Source organism: Trachemys scripta, chromosome 2, assembly GCF_013100865.1.
Source record: "Trachemys scripta elegans isolate TJP31775 chromosome 2, CAS_Tse_1.0, whole genome shotgun sequence".
Classification (NCBI taxonomy): Eukaryota; Metazoa; Chordata; order Testudines; family Emydidae; genus Trachemys; species Trachemys scripta.
In genome coordinates, this window is record NC_048299.1 from 149,261,416 (window position 1) to 149,276,895 (window position 15,480).

At 41.2% G+C, this 15,480-nt stretch overlaps 1 protein-coding gene across 3 annotated transcripts in view; it reads right to left on the reverse strand.

Annotated features, from left to right (window-relative positions):
* Positions 1–15,215, reverse strand: part of PPP2R2A (protein phosphatase 2 regulatory subunit Balpha) — a 79,913-nt gene extending 64,698 nt beyond the window's left edge. Inside the window, exons 1-2 of one of the 3 annotated variants that reach the window (XM_034761828.1) lie at positions 14,973–15,215; positions 12,164–12,244 (exon numbers count right to left, since the gene is read on the reverse strand). In XM_034761828.1, coding sequence (XP_034617719.1) covers positions 12,164–12,244; positions 14,973–14,979 — 88 coding nt within the window. In that variant the 5' untranslated portion in view covers positions 14,980–15,215. Of the gene's footprint in view, positions 1–12,163; positions 12,245–13,008; positions 13,061–13,790; positions 13,911–14,972 lie in introns of those variants that run through there. The other 2 variants (XM_034761826.1, XM_034761825.1) reach the window with 2 other exon arrangements.
* Between the last annotated feature and the right edge of the window lie 265 nt (positions 15,216–15,480).

Below are 15,480 nucleotides of genomic sequence, written 5' to 3' on the forward strand. Positions count from 1 at the left end.
TCACAAGTACAACTTACATTTCCAACAGGGATGAATACACAGATCTATCTATCAAATGATCACAGAATAAAAGCTTCTGATTACTTCACTCATGGAGGGACACAACTACTTTAATAGTTTATTTCCTTTTAAAATTAGTTTAATCTATTGCTTGTGGTGCCACTTGGAGGCTGGTAAATAGTTTTCCCTCTACCAATTCCTCCCCCTTAGCAAATATTTTCCTGTGTTTCTATTTTGGCACAAACATAAATGGCTCAGTTTGTTTTTATTTTTTTTAAACATCCTTGTTAACATGGGTCTAATAACACTGTGGGATGGATTTTCAGAAATAGGAAACACCCACGACTCCAAATTACATGAATGGAAGCTGCAGATTCTTGACACCTCTGAAAAATCAAGCCCTGTGCTTATCCATTACACAGCACCTTGCAAAGAGGAAGCATAATCTAGCACAGTGGTTCTCAACCACGGGTACACAGAGGTCTTCCGGGGGGTACATCAACTCATCTGGATCAGTCTTTCTCAACTTGGGGGGAGTGACCCCCAATGGGGAGGGGGGTCACAAGATGGGTTTAGCGGGGTCACAAGTGCAGGGCTGCTGGTAAGGGGTGGCAAGCAGGGCAACTGTCTGGAGCCCCAGAGAAATTAAGTTATACGCTTCAGCCACAGGTGGCGGAGCTCAGGCTTGAGCCCTGGGTGGTGGGGCTTGGGTTCCAGACTCCTGAAAGAGGAACAGTTGTCAGGAAAGGTTGAGAACCACTAGCAGTCTGAGCAAGACAGCTGCTTTGATAATGGCTCACGCTATGGCCCTGGGTGAGTCATTTAACTTCTCTGCCTTAATCTCATCTGTAAAATATGGAAGTAAAAATTCTCCCTAGGTGATATCGAGTTATTTAACAGTTGTACAGCAAGATATAATGTTTTAAGCGTTTATATTAAATTTAATCCAAGGATCTCAAAGCACAATGCCATTATTTAAGCTTCTCAACACTACCCCTGAGACAGGCAGGCACGCTGGCTTTACAGATCAAGGAAACCGAGGCAGAGAGACTCCCTCAACTTCAGACAGCAAATCAGTGTTGATTCAGGATTACAGCCTCTGTATTTTTCTGTATTCCAATTTCTCTGTATTCACTGTCAGTTTCACAACATTTGGAGATATCAATCTGACAAAATATTTCATTCTTTAGGAAAAAAACTCAAACCAATGTAATAGCTTAACTCAGGCTGTAGCAGTTACTGAGAACACAAATTTGATGGTGCCAGCCAACTCCACTTTGGATGCTGGGGAAAAGATGCAATGCTTAGAATGGGAACTTATTTTACCACTGGTTCATAAAGAGATTTCTACAGCAAACGAGTGTCCTGTGCATGATCTTTTGCTGGGTTTTGCAAGGTTTTTTTTGTTTTGTTTTGTTTTCTTGAGATGATGGTAGGCTAGCAGGGGAGAAGATACCAGTGTTGCCCCAGATCAGGTTATTATCATCATCTTCCCAGCCCCAATTTGTAATATGGGAGAAGATTCCACAATACTGTTACAAACTGTATTCCTCTATTTTGCCATTATTTTGTGTAGGGGGAATGATAGCAGTTCCATGTTTAAAACAGTCAAATGATGCCATATCTTTTCCAAATTGTGTAAATTATACCAGTTAGTGTATTGGCAACTGATCTGTGGGTGCTTCTGCTCAGCCCTGGGTACTAGGAAGTTTGCCTGGGCACTTCTGAAATCCCAGACAATTTGTGCGCAGCCAAACATCATCTTTGAACTCCACCCTATCTTCTCCAACTGCCCAGCTCCCACTTGATCTGCTAGATGGAAGTTCATATTTGCCCTTACCCAAAGTTCTGAAAATGTTGCCCAGGGTGTGGAAACTACCCCCTTATCTACTTCACATTCATTCCATTTTGCTGCTTTAAAATCACTTCTACAAACCAGTGATCAATCCTCCACTGATCAACCCCCTCCTCCATTTGAGGCTTTTCTATTATTTCAGCGTTGTTGAAGGTGTTTTACAAGCTATAGGTGCCTCACACTAGAATTGTTGAATTGTCCTGAGTGACCTTGGACTGAGGTAGGGAGAACAAGTGACATTTAGCTCCGGCAAAACAGCAGAGCCTGGAGAGCATAGCATAATATAGCAATAAGTAGGGCCCAACCAAATTCATGGTCTATTTTGGTCAATTTCATGGTCATAGGATTTTAAAAATCATAAATTTCATGATTTCAGCTATTTAAATCTGAAATTTCATGGTGTTGTAATTGTAGGAGTCCTGACCCAAAAAGGAGTTGTGTGTGGGGGCGGAGGGGCCACAAGGGGGGCTGCAGTACTGCTACCTGTACTTCTGCGCTGCTGCTGGCGACGGAACTGCCTTCAGAACTGGGCAGCCAGAGAGTGGTGGCTGCTGGCCGCGGGATCCCAGCTCTGAAGGAAGAGCCGCTGCCAGCAGAAGCGCAGGAGTAAGGATGGCATTGGAACCCTTACTTCTGTGCTGCTGCTTGCAGAACTGGGCGCCTGGTGAACAGCCACCACTCTCTGGCTTCCCAGCAGAGAAGTAAAAGTGGCAATATCATGATCCCCCTAAAATAACCTTGTGACTCCCCTGCAATGCCCTTTTGGGTCAGGACCCCCAATTTGAGAAACACTGGTCTCTCCCATGAAATCGGTATAGTATAGGATAAAAGCATACAAAAGACCAAATTTCATGAGGGCAGACCAGATTTCACAGTCCAGGACATGTTTTTCATGGCCACTAATTTGGTAGGGCCCTAGCAATAAGGTTTTGAAAATCCAGAGGCCATGCATCCAGCTGAGTTTAAACTTTCAGACAGCTTGGGCACTGATGCCATCAGCAGATATTTAAAAAAACAAAACAAAACAAAACCACCAAGCACAGCTCATGCTCTGAAAAGTCCCCTTCTTTGAACATGCAAAACTGGGCAATGACATCCTCTGCAAAGCACTCAAAGGAGGCCCTTTGAAAACTCCTCCCCTGTTAATATATGTGCTTCAGTTTGCCAAACTGTAAATGGTGGATGTTAGTTCTTACCTATCACTTCAGGGGTATTGAGAGGCTTAATTCACAGATATGTTGAAAGCAGAGTACTTTGCCTGGGAGGTGCTCTAGAAGTAAACAAGTACAACCATTTTATAGATGGGGAAACTGAAGGGAGAGAAGGTAATTGACTTGCTTAAGATCACTGAAGGGCTCCAAGTCCTTGATGCAGTTAAAACGCGAATTCCTCACTCCAAATTGTGTACTTGCACAACACACCTCTCTTGAAAACAAGTCACGCAAGACAATTTTCCAAACAACGGTGATATTGGAATTGAAGAGATTAAAAAAGGCCATTCAACACATCCAAAAATACATCCCTGTGAAAAGCATAAAAGACCTGGAACAGACACATTTAAGATATGTATTTCTATTGGTTACATTCCTCTGCTGAACAGATGATCAGGACCTCTTGGAAAAAAAAGTTTCTTTACAAGGACTGTGATCTTTTTTTATAATCGATCAAACTGGAAGTTGATTTCAGTATGACTGTAGCTCAACTGATTTTCATATGTACTATGACAATTTGCTTTAAAAAAAGAAAAAATATTTTGGGAAAACAAGTCCTTGTATTGAATGCACATACATAGGCAGTATGTAGGTCACATCTGAATGTGACTGCTGTTTACTAAATCTTTTTCCACTGCCATGGTGGAAAGCAATGTTGCCATCACTGCTTTGAAGAATCAAAGAATGCTTCCTGGAATACTTTTGACATTTATCAGGGACAAAAACAAAAAAAATCTAGCAGGATTTAACCAACAAGTGCATGAGTAGGAATTCAGTGCAAATTTTAAAATACAAATATGCAATATGAAGTCTTTATTAGCTTAACTATCCTGGAATATATGTAGTTTATGCAGATGCACCGCTACCTCAATATAACGCGACCTGATGTAACACAAAATTTGGCTATAACGCGGTAAAGCAATGCTCGGGGGGGGGGGGCGGCTGCGCACTCCGGTGCATCAAAGCAAGTTCGATATAACGCTGTTTCACCTATAACGTGGTAAGATTTTTTGGCTCCTGAGGACAGCGTTATACCGAGGTAGAGGTGTAATTGAACCCAGCTACTCAAAATCATTAAGTACAAAAGCAGTACACATCTACCCTGATATAACGCTGTCCTTGGGAGCCAAAAAATTTTACCGCATTATAGGTGAAACTGCTTTATATCGAACTTGCTTTGATCCACCGGAGTGCGCAGCCCCGCCCCCCCTGGAGCACTGCTTTACCGCATTATATCCGAATTAGTGTTATATTGGGTCGCTTTATATCAGGGTAGAGGTGCATTTTCACAGGGAGTCACTATTTGTTCCCAGAATCAGTCATTCACAAAATTCAACTGAAAATGCTAAGAAAAACCATTTTACACAGGCTGTGTTATACATACCTGAAGAATCAACCTTACTTAGAATGCTGATTTTCCACTCTCTCCCACTGACCCTAAAACTTCTGCCTACAGTTCCAAAATTAGATGCAAGCACAACTGCCTAGGGGTTTTAACATGCAAGCCAAATAGGCTGGTTTGTCTTAAAATGTTGCCATCACTTGTGAATCTCTAAATGCAAAGTACATTTTTATAAAGACTGTGCGCCTAAGGTAATTACTTCTCCTTCGGTGGTTAACAAAAGAATGGTGAGTTCGAAGAGAAGAGCTTGCAGCAATTCCTAGCTCTGCAACTGAATTATGACCAATTTCTGAAAACAGTCATTTGAAGTTTCTGTAATATTATAATTTTCAATAGTACCACCATAGTTCAGGGCCTGACAGCCGGTGTTTGCATTAAACCTTGATTTTCAGGGGAGCATAAACTAACTCTTTCCAGATTTTGTTTTGCTTTAAACCAACATGACACTTTGTTTCAACAAACAGAATCATGTGGCCTTAAATGTAGCCTATGGGGATGTTTTGAAAACACCTAACATATTTCTGGTTGAAAAAAAGCCCGAGAATGAAAAACATGATATTTGCAGTGAAGGATGCTCAATTACACAACTCCATACTATACCATGTCAGGATACTTCAACATCTCTCCTCTTTCAGAGCACAAGAAATGTTTTTGATTACACCTTTTCTCTTCATAGGCAATATTGCAGCTAGCAAGTTCTCTTCCTCCACCCTCCTCTAAAGACCTATGAAGTACAATCTCACCAAGCCTGGAGCAGGGCAAAATGGTTCTAACCAGTATGAAAATCCAATCTGATTACTGTATCCTATGTATTGATAGAACCATCACTGGCACTATAAAAATACGTACATAGATAAAACGTGTTTGAGTAGCATCATAATGCAGTTGCCAATGCACTTTTTTTTTTTTTTTTTTTTTTAAAGTATTACACACATAATACCCTGATTTTCAAGACTGAAAACTGGCATATGCCAGTGCAGGCATAATTTTGTTTACATTTCTTTTAATTCACTCCATCTCTTTTTAAGTTTAAAGAACTATTTGTGATCACCCTGCTGACAGCAGCCCTTCACCCTTAGAAGATACGTTCAGGGAGGACAGGTCCATCAACGGCTATTAGCCAAGAGAGTTAGGGATGGAAATAGATATTTTAAGAAGTTCTTTACAATCCAATGAGGGATGGCTTCCAGATTTTAAGACTTGAAGTCTAGCTTGGGGCTTTAAAAACAGAAATCCTTTTAAGCCAAAAAAAGGAAGGAAACAGAGTTAAAGATCAGCAGTGATTCAGGATGTTTGGCACTCCTTTTAACTGCTCTCTTAGTGCCAATGTTTTAGATTCTGGTCCTTCTGGGATAACTTAACAAATTTGATATTGGATAATTTGTATTGTTGGGTTTCATTAAAAGAGAAACAGAATTTTTAAAAATGTTTTAAGCGCTGTACTTCCCAAATATCATCAGGAGTTCAGCATCACTATTTTCATTGTTTGTATTACAGTAGGATCTGGAGGACCGAACTAAGGTCAGAGCCCCATTAGGCTAGGTCCTGTACAAATCTATAGTACGAGACAGGGCCTGCTGCCCCACCCCCCCAAATTACCACCTAAATATACAAGCCAAAGAATAGGAGGGGAAACAGTGGCATAGAGAGGGAAAGTGACTTGCCCATGTCACATGGCAAGTCAGAGGCACAGCTAGGAATACATCCCAGGTCTCTTAACTCCCAGTCTATCACTAGAAGATAGTCTTCTTTCTTTTCAGCTCCTCCAAAGTGTGCTTGATTCCTCTCTGTTGCGATGCTGCCAAATTCATCATTCCATGATGTCACAGCTATCACAAGAAACCTCCTGCACTACACAAGTGCCTAAAAAGGGGCTTGCCTAAAGTGGCCTTTTAGAGGTGGGGAAAAAAAAGAAAAAAAGAGAGAGAGAGATAGGTAAGTTTTCCAAAGCAGGTCAAACTCCACAGTCCAACAGGATTTCCAAGGATAGCTTTGATGCTCTAGAACAAGTCAGATTTCTTATATATTTATTAATATTATAGTACTGTTTAGGTCAGACTCCAGTCACAGATCAGGGCCCACACTGTGCTAGGCAACATATAAACAAGTATGAAAGTTTCCTGCCCCACAGAATTTACCATCCAAGTGAAAGTCAAGAGACACCAGGTGGATGCAGACAGAGACTGTTGGAGCACAATGAAACAATACTGATTACCATGTTAGACAGCAGTCACAGCACAAAGGTGCCTAGCCAACATCAAGTCTAGAATGAGCCATCTAGTTCTCACTTTTGACGCAACTTCTAAGAATACAGATGTCCATTTAAAACTAGCTATCAACTCAATGCGCTTTGTTCTTTCGGGGCCAAATACTTCCAGCTGACCCATGGAACAGGACACATGACCAATCAAGAGAAGCAATCTACTAAGATATCCTTAGTTGACTCTCCTCCAACTGGACACAGCAACTCTCATCCACCATCATTGACAGAGGGTGTGATTTCATAAACAGTGTAAAAGCTCCCATCAGTAGGCAGAATGGAGTTGAAATATAGAGAGAGGATGATCACCCTGCTTCCAGCAGGCTCCATCTAAGCTTCAATTTTCTTTGGTTTTGTGATTTGAACTCAGAAGTTTCTTTCAATTTTTAACCCTTCAAATATTGCTGAACCAATAGCAGGATCCATAGCTGCTCTGCAATTTTATGAAGTATACCAAAAATAGATATGAAACAGTGTTCATGAGACGTGATAAACCTGGATTCAAACACTGAAAAAAAATCATCCCAGAAGAAAAGAAAAATCAACTCTGTTCCCCCCCGCTCGCCTTAATTTGACACATCGTAGGAATGCAAAAGACTCAGACTCCAACAACTATATTTTTTACAGATTTCTGGACAACACCTGAGAGAGTATTTACATGGTCCAACTTAGTTCTTTTTGCAAAGCAATAATTAAAAATATGTGAAAGAGTTATTATATTAACCAGATGTCTTGTTTTCTGACATTCTGAGGACTCACAGCTCCTAATGACTTTGACTGGAGTTGTGGGTGCTCTGCAATTTTGGGGATAAAAAATGCCAGGCCAAGGAATTATTGAAGAGGATTACAACTTCAAGGCCCTTTCCTGCAATGACACTGGGGCAGATATTGCAATCCCAAGCAATATTTTTAGGAACCACACTATTACATGTATGTAACACTCTGGGTTAGGGATTGTATACAACTCCTCCAAGAACAAGGGGGGGGTGGAGGGAATGATTAAGGTGAATCACTTAGGTTGTCAACACCTCCAGAGAAATATCAACCCCACAGGGTGGCTTGCATTTACTGCTTCAAATTGGGTTTTCCAGAGACCAACAGATAAAGAAAGGGATTTTAAAAGGTTGTGTTTAAAGTGACCCAGGGCCCTCTTACTGATCTAGCAAACAAACAAGACTTTCTGTTCACAGGGACCCTCAACCCTTGCTGAAGGGTTGGACAGACTTTGGTCTGCTAAGGTCCCATAAGACTGACAGGTGACTCCTGATATGATTTGTGTGTGTGTTTAAATGTGTTTATTGTTGTTATATTTTCTCTGTAATGCTTTTACCTTAAGAATAAATATGCCTGCTTAGAAAGAGCTGAGTGGTAACGTGTAACTACTGGCAATACACTGTTCCTAGCCCTCGGACAAAAAGCAAAGCTCAGATATCAGCCTTCAAGCAGACAAACTTGTCGGACATATCAGCATAAGGCAAGGAGCAGTGCAGCCTTAAAACCCCTGGTCAGATGGGAGTGGGACCAGGGTCCCTGCCAAGAGACAGGTGATAGCTGGACACCAGAGACCTGACTGGGCACTCCTGAAGTGCATGCCATGGTGGGGGAAATACAGATGTAGTTACCCTGGAACTGTGAGATACATACCATGCATAGAATTACTATTAAATAAAAAGGACGCTACTACTATGTCTACACTAGGGATTTTAAGGAAAAAAAATTGCTACCAGTGCTGAACCAGGGGTAGCACAAGTAATAACAAGGCTCCAGCAACTTCTGGGTTCTTTTAACACTAGTATTTAAACCTTCTGAGAAGATTTAACTCCAGAAGCCAATGGAGGTGCCTAGTCTACACCTGTATTCTGATTCAGCTGAACCAGTAAAGCCAGTGGGTTCTCCCACCCTACCCCCACCGTAGACAGGGTCTCAGAGTTGAGTGCAGATCATTCACAGGATTTGGGAACCTACAATGTGAATACAAATGTAAAGGAGAAGGGACTATCCCATGGCCGTGCATGCAAATGGACCAGCAAATTCAGAAAGCAAGCTAGTACAATCAAGCAAATTAAGAAACAGATGATGCAATAGAAAAGTATGACATGATCTGTAGCTATAGTAAGTCTACCAATATTGCTATTTTGATCCCAAGTTTCAGTTTATAATGCGTCTGCTGTCGTATACGCTGTAGGCTACAACTTGGAAGCATCCAGTTACAATCAAAGAGCTCTTTTGCACAATTTTAAGATTTTTGTTTTAAATCTAAAAAGATCTGATTCTGCATCACTCGTGCACCCAAAATTGCCTAAGTCCACAGAAATTCTGGATGGTAAAGAAGAGAGGATCAGGAGGGCAAACAAGCGCTAAGTCAGGGGTTCTCAAACTGGGGATCGGGACCCCTCAGGGGGTCACAAGGTTATTACATGGGGGGGGGTCACAAGCTGTCAGCCTCCACCCCAAACCCCACTTTGCCTACAGCATTTATAATGGTGTTAAATATGTAAAGAAGTGTCTTTAATTTAAAAGGGGGTCACACACAGAGGCTTACTATGTGAAAGGGATCACCAGTGTAACAGTTTAAGAACCACTGCACTAGGTGCATTAAAACAAAAGAACCAAAAAAGTGAAACTAACATTTCACTCCAAACAAAAGTGAAACTACTCTATTTTAACCTTCTATGCTGAAAGAAATGCAAGAAATAAACTGCATAACAAAGTGAAAAGTGAATTAGAGTTTTAAAATTGTTTCCGTTTTAACAAACCAAGCTAGTAGTATTACAAGGAATTTGCTTTTAAATTGTGTATATTCAATTCAGTTGTCTTTTTAAGATCACTTTTTAAAACAAAAAACACACATGCTAGTTGCAATCTTACAATAACCAGCATTTTTCCTCCATAATCACAGCGTTCTTGCGAGGAGGCAGTACATGCACATTTAAAAGACCACCACCCTCTCAAGGCTCAGACAGCAACATTCTTGTAAACTTTCAATATGCAGCCTGCTTACAAGGAAGAAGCAGAAAGGCAGACAGAGAAAAAGATTACCAGACTGGACTTAAAGCCATTGCATACTTATTCCCATGCAATTTAGGGAGACTACACATACCAGAAACATGTAAAACTATAGTCCCAAATTCACAAGGAGGATTATTAAAAGATGTGTTTACTCAGTACACAGCTAGAAATATAACAAATGCAAGGAAATAAACTTAAGAAATGCAATTAAACAGTATTTAAACTATTGGAACAATATTTCAAGGATAAGGGATCTATCTGAAGTATACCAGTACCTTTAAATAGTTGGGTGGGAGCTAAAGTTAGTTTGATTAGATGGACAGATATCTTTCAATTGTTCTGTAAGGGTTTTCAGCATGCCATGTAGGAGTCAGCCATATGGGTAAAAGAATTCCAACTCAACAAAATCCATTATGGTCAGATACTCCCACTTAAATTTTCCTAGTGACCTTACTAAAGCAGCCATCCCAGTGCACAACTTCACTACAAAAATCCCAGGCCCTAGGTAGAAGCCCTGTAATATACACTAAAAAACACCTTTACAAGATGATGATATAGCTGATTATGAAGTCATTATAATCTTCTTTGTCTCTATCTAGGGACAGCTCGCACAATGAGCAGCTTATACCTTTTGTACAATTAGAAATGGATATTTAGACAAAAAATTGTTAAAGGCAACACTGAGTGTCAGGCTGGACAAGCTAGTTAATGTACTCGTGGCCTTTAACTCGACCCATTGTGACTAGCTATTGCAGCTGTCAGGAAGTGAGAGACAGCTAAATCATCTTTCATACTAAGTGTGTAGGCACTATAATATTTAAGAACAAATAGGGGAGTTAAGAACGGAGACTGGCTCTTGGTTTTCCAGATCCATTTAATCACAGATATATTAAAAAAAAAGGGGGGGGGAGGGGGAACCCCACACGTTAGTATTATTTAATGGAACAGATGCATGAACATCAATGGAACAGCTCTAATGTTTTTCTCTCTTAGTTCATAGGCTCTATCAGTGGAGAAATAGGCAGAGTCAAGATTTCCTCAATTGTTTGCATTTAATTCAAAAGCCAGATAGCTACAGAATGTTAATTAACAAGAAAATCGACAGAAAATGATATCTGGTAGGGAAAAAAATGAACAACAGTTATATAAATTATTAACATTCAATCTTTAAAATGTAACTGCTGAACAATTTAAAATGTATCCATCTTACATAAAAATCATATTAAAGGTACTGAAATTTATTAAAACCTACTTGCTTCCAAAAACCTATCTTTCAGTCGATAAGCATCAGACAAAACCTTTGAAGGGCATCAATTCCACAGGTTGCAGGTCATGAATAAAAACAAAATACTTGTGTCCCTACAGTAGCAGCAATTCCAGAATTTAAATCTGACCATGTCAAAAGTAAAAAATAATGGAAATGAAATAAGTTACTAATTTCTTAAATACAACAAATATTTTTCTCATTTGCCTGTTAGTGAGTACAGGACGTGTAAAATGCTGTGCATGCCAAATAAATCATACAAACACACACCCAAAGTCAGCTTTTTGCAAGAGAAAACTATTGTAGATCTTGATCTTGCAAGCTGCTCTGCATAAATGGACCTCTAAAACCATAAAGAATTTCATCCAAGTCAGAGGGGCTCTGCCCACAGAGTGGCAAGAAGGATCAAGAGCCCTGTTCAGCCCAGAAGTCTGAATAGTCGAAAGGAAATAAAGACCTCTCCTTCCAAGAAACAAGCATAATTTGAAAATTCCAAATGGAATTTTTGCATCATCAACTGGAGGCAGCCATTTTGCTAAAAAGGTGACATCTGTCACTGGCAGGGTAGGAGCCCTATACTACAAAAGCTTACAGCAGTTTCCAATAATAATTCATCATGAAAAATAACTGACACTTAAAGAGTAATTTTGTACAAAAATTCCACTTTAATTCTGATGGCTAATGCAGGATGGAAAGACGAAGATTTACCTGACACTCATGCAGCACCTTACATCTTCAAAGTGCTGTGCACACATTAATTAATCCTCACAACACTCCTGTAAAGAACGTAAATATCATTATCCCCATTTCATTGATGGGGAAAACAGACAAGTTAGTAGCTCTGTCTCAACTGAGACTATTTGTCATGTGACAGATATTTTGGAAAACAAGTTTACTACTGTTGCAATCTATGGGCCAAATTCAACTCTGATGTAAGCAGCAGGAGGACCATGGATGTCAGCTGAATTGCACCCACTTATACCACAAATCAAATAAGTTTGATTCCAGAATATACTGGGATGCCTGGATGTTTCCACTTGCTTTCCTACTTTAATAAAAGTATGTATAATTAAACCCAATTCTGAAGGAGAAACTTCAGCAACACCCTTGCTACATTTCATCAGCAATCAGATTAATTCACTGTAATAAAGTTTGTTCTTACCTTCTGCTACATCATCATCTACAGCCCCTTTCACCTGAGAAAAACACCACTGAATGTCATTCCCTCCTCCTCCTCCAGCTCCTAGAAAAAAAAAAAAAAAAAACAGATTCTCATTAAATCAGTCTGAGTTTTGTGTTTACTCCAGTAAACACAGAGGCAGTATCCACAGCTGGCAAGTGACACAATTTAGACAGCACCGTACACACCTACAACAAAACAACATTTCCTGTGCAAATATAGACATTCCAAAAGTTGATTACAAATTTTTCCCCCCTGCAACTCCCTCCCCCCCGCAATCCTGATATTGCTTTTGTGAGTGATTTGCCCAATATCCAAAGCAACATCTGTCAAAAGTAGCAGCAGGAATGATAAAAGTTGCTCTCTACAATTGTTGAAAACTCACAAAACTATCAAAACAAACACAGCTAGTGTTAATAAACTATGCCAGGTTAAAACTAGCACCAGTTGGTATATTTCACAACACTTTTTTTAAATTTAAAAACGTCAGTGCCCTCTAAACAGAGCACTTTACTTACAAGTGACTTCAATTTCTTAGTAAATATTAGATGCCAGAATGGCCCCTACAAGTTTTCCAAACATTTCAAATCATTAAATGTTTGCACTTTATAAAAAAAAGAAACAATTCATTTTTCTTTTGGAAAATACATTACACCACCTAAGTACTTCAGGCTGGAGAAAACAAGTTTTAAAGCAAGTTTATAATCCTCTTCCTCCTTCACCATAAAAGTACCAAAAGAAACCGTCAGGCTTAGGTTTTTTTAAAAGCAACAAATCTGTGCAGCAAACTGAACAATCTGCCTGAAGTTAACAGCAAGTATAACTACCATAGAAAATGGATCGAAGAGAAAACTTCAGGAACATTACCGCCTCAGCGGACGGTAGTGATTCATTTGAACCTTGCCACCAAAATGCCAAAAAAACACCACCCATTTCTTTTGCATTTCATTCTTAACAAATCACTGGGTTGGGTCCAGACAGGAAGAGAGATGGAAACAAGTTTGCTCTGTCTTCAGGAGGCAATCAAAATGGAAATTCCTTTTCAACCCACAACAACCGAAAAGGCTACATAACAGATGTAGCTGTTAATGTGATGCAAAATTTGGGGGAAGAGGGGGCATGCAGGAAGGATCCCACACACACACACACACACCCAAATCACACCGAGTTGAGGAACAAATTAAATTAAGTTCAAGTCAGGAGCAGTCTCTTTCCATGAAAGATCAAGAGGCGGCCTGAACACTGGGGAGTGGGGGGTGGGGTGGAGGAGGTGGCAGAAAGAGTCTGAAAAGGATTACACTGTGGTTTGTATTTGGAGCTTCTTACAAAGTCCAGGAACTCGGGGAGACAACCTGAACTAGAATCAGCCACGATGATGGGGGAAATCTTATCAGGATGTCCATCTAGACAATATGAATAGCAATATTTGTTTTGGATACATGTATTGGACAAGTATCCCACCCACAGCATCTTTCCCAACCATCCACAACTCTATCCACCCACTTTCTTGTTCTCCCCCCTCTTCTGCTATTTGCTATTTAATTCTTACTTTTAAAACCTTGGAAGCATTTTGAGAGTGACTGTTTGCAAGAAAAAACACTACACCTACCGTATGCAGCAAACTGTATTTTAATTTTCATACAACTTGCTACATTCAAGGCCTTGTTTCCCTTGAAAAAAGAAGGAAAGGAAAGAGAAGGGTGGAGTGGGATAGCCTGGTATGTGTGTGGGAAGCAAGGTGCAAACTAAATACAGCCTCTCACTCTGCCATACAGAATGCAAGGCACTGAAGAGGCAATTAATTTGCGGAGGAGGGGAAATGAACATATCACCAGAAGAAAAAAAAATTACAAGGGGAAAAAGTAAAAGGAAGAGCCATCCTGTGCACGTGGATCAGTTTTTAATCTTACAATTCGCACTTTAGGATGCAAGATAAGCAATCTGCAAAATAAAGAATGAACATGAATCTCCAGAATTAAGAAAAGAAGAAAAACACCATACATTATTGCACACACTCAGCGATACCTGAATTTTCTAACAAACTACAATCCTCTTCCCAATTTCACCTTTATCTGCAGATATTTACACAACTACACCCTATAGTAGGGTGCAGCTGCTCTCTAAACACAATCACATCTGCACCCTACAGCCACCCTCCTGAGCACATCTGCACCTCTACAAACTGCACTTCAAGAACGCAACACCGAAGAGCAATTCCCTCGCAAAACCAGAAAGTCTAGGGAAGAAATACGAGAGAGAGAGAGAGAGCAAGAAACACACACCCTGCTTGGAAATCTCCTAATATGCTCAACTTCAGAAATACAGGGCTTCTTCCAAACCCAGCCACCACCACCACCTTTTCCTCGTGAAATACAAATGTTTTGCAAACAGGGAAGCAAAAGAGGGGAATGAACACAGATTTCTAGAAGGAAAAAATATATATTAGGGGGGGGCGATGCAAATTGCATTTCAGGATTGAAGGTTTTAGGAATGCAAATTAAAAAAAAAAAGAGGAAGAGAAACCGAGCCCACATTTTCAGAGGAAGGAATAAAAAAATAAAAGAGAGAGAGGGGGAATGAGAAAGAGGAAAAGAAGGAGAGACCGATATACCCAACGAGCTAGTCTGCCACCTCCACACATAACAGGCAGCAGAGCAGCTCAGGTTTGCAGGCTGCTTTCAAGGCCATTTTAGTGGCCTCACCTGCCCCTATACACACATCCCCCCGCCCCCTGGGCTCTATGGGCAGCGGGGGCCGGCCCCCGGGAAGGAGGGGGCACTCTCCCCCTTACCTGCCATGTTGGGCTGCCAATAGCGGCCGGGTCAGAGAGAGCTGCCTTTCAGCTCTAGATAGGGCCCCCTTGGCCGGGCTGATGGCGAGCGTGGAGGGAGGATGGCGGCAGATTGTACCGGGGGGGGGGGGGGGCGGTGTAAAGCCGGCTCCGTTCGGCTTCCCCCGCTCTTCCGAGTCGGTCTTTCCTGCTCGCTCGTCCGCCCCCCCCTCCCGTTCCAAGGTTCCACTTTCAAAATGGCGCCGGCTGAGCTGGGGGTGACGTCACCCGGGGAGGAGAGGGGAGGGGGGGGACGAGGGGCGGGGTGAGAACTCCAAAGAGAAGTGGGGGGGGAGACAGGAGGGGCGACCGGGGAAGAAGGTTGATTCGGTTGCGTCCGCCCCTGCTGCACTCTCTGGTGCCTCTCTGCTAGCTAGACTGCCCAGCTCCTGCCAGCTGCACCCACACATCTGCCCAGCCCCTGCCAGCTGCTAACCAGCCCCATTCACTGTGTTTGCTGCACCCCAGC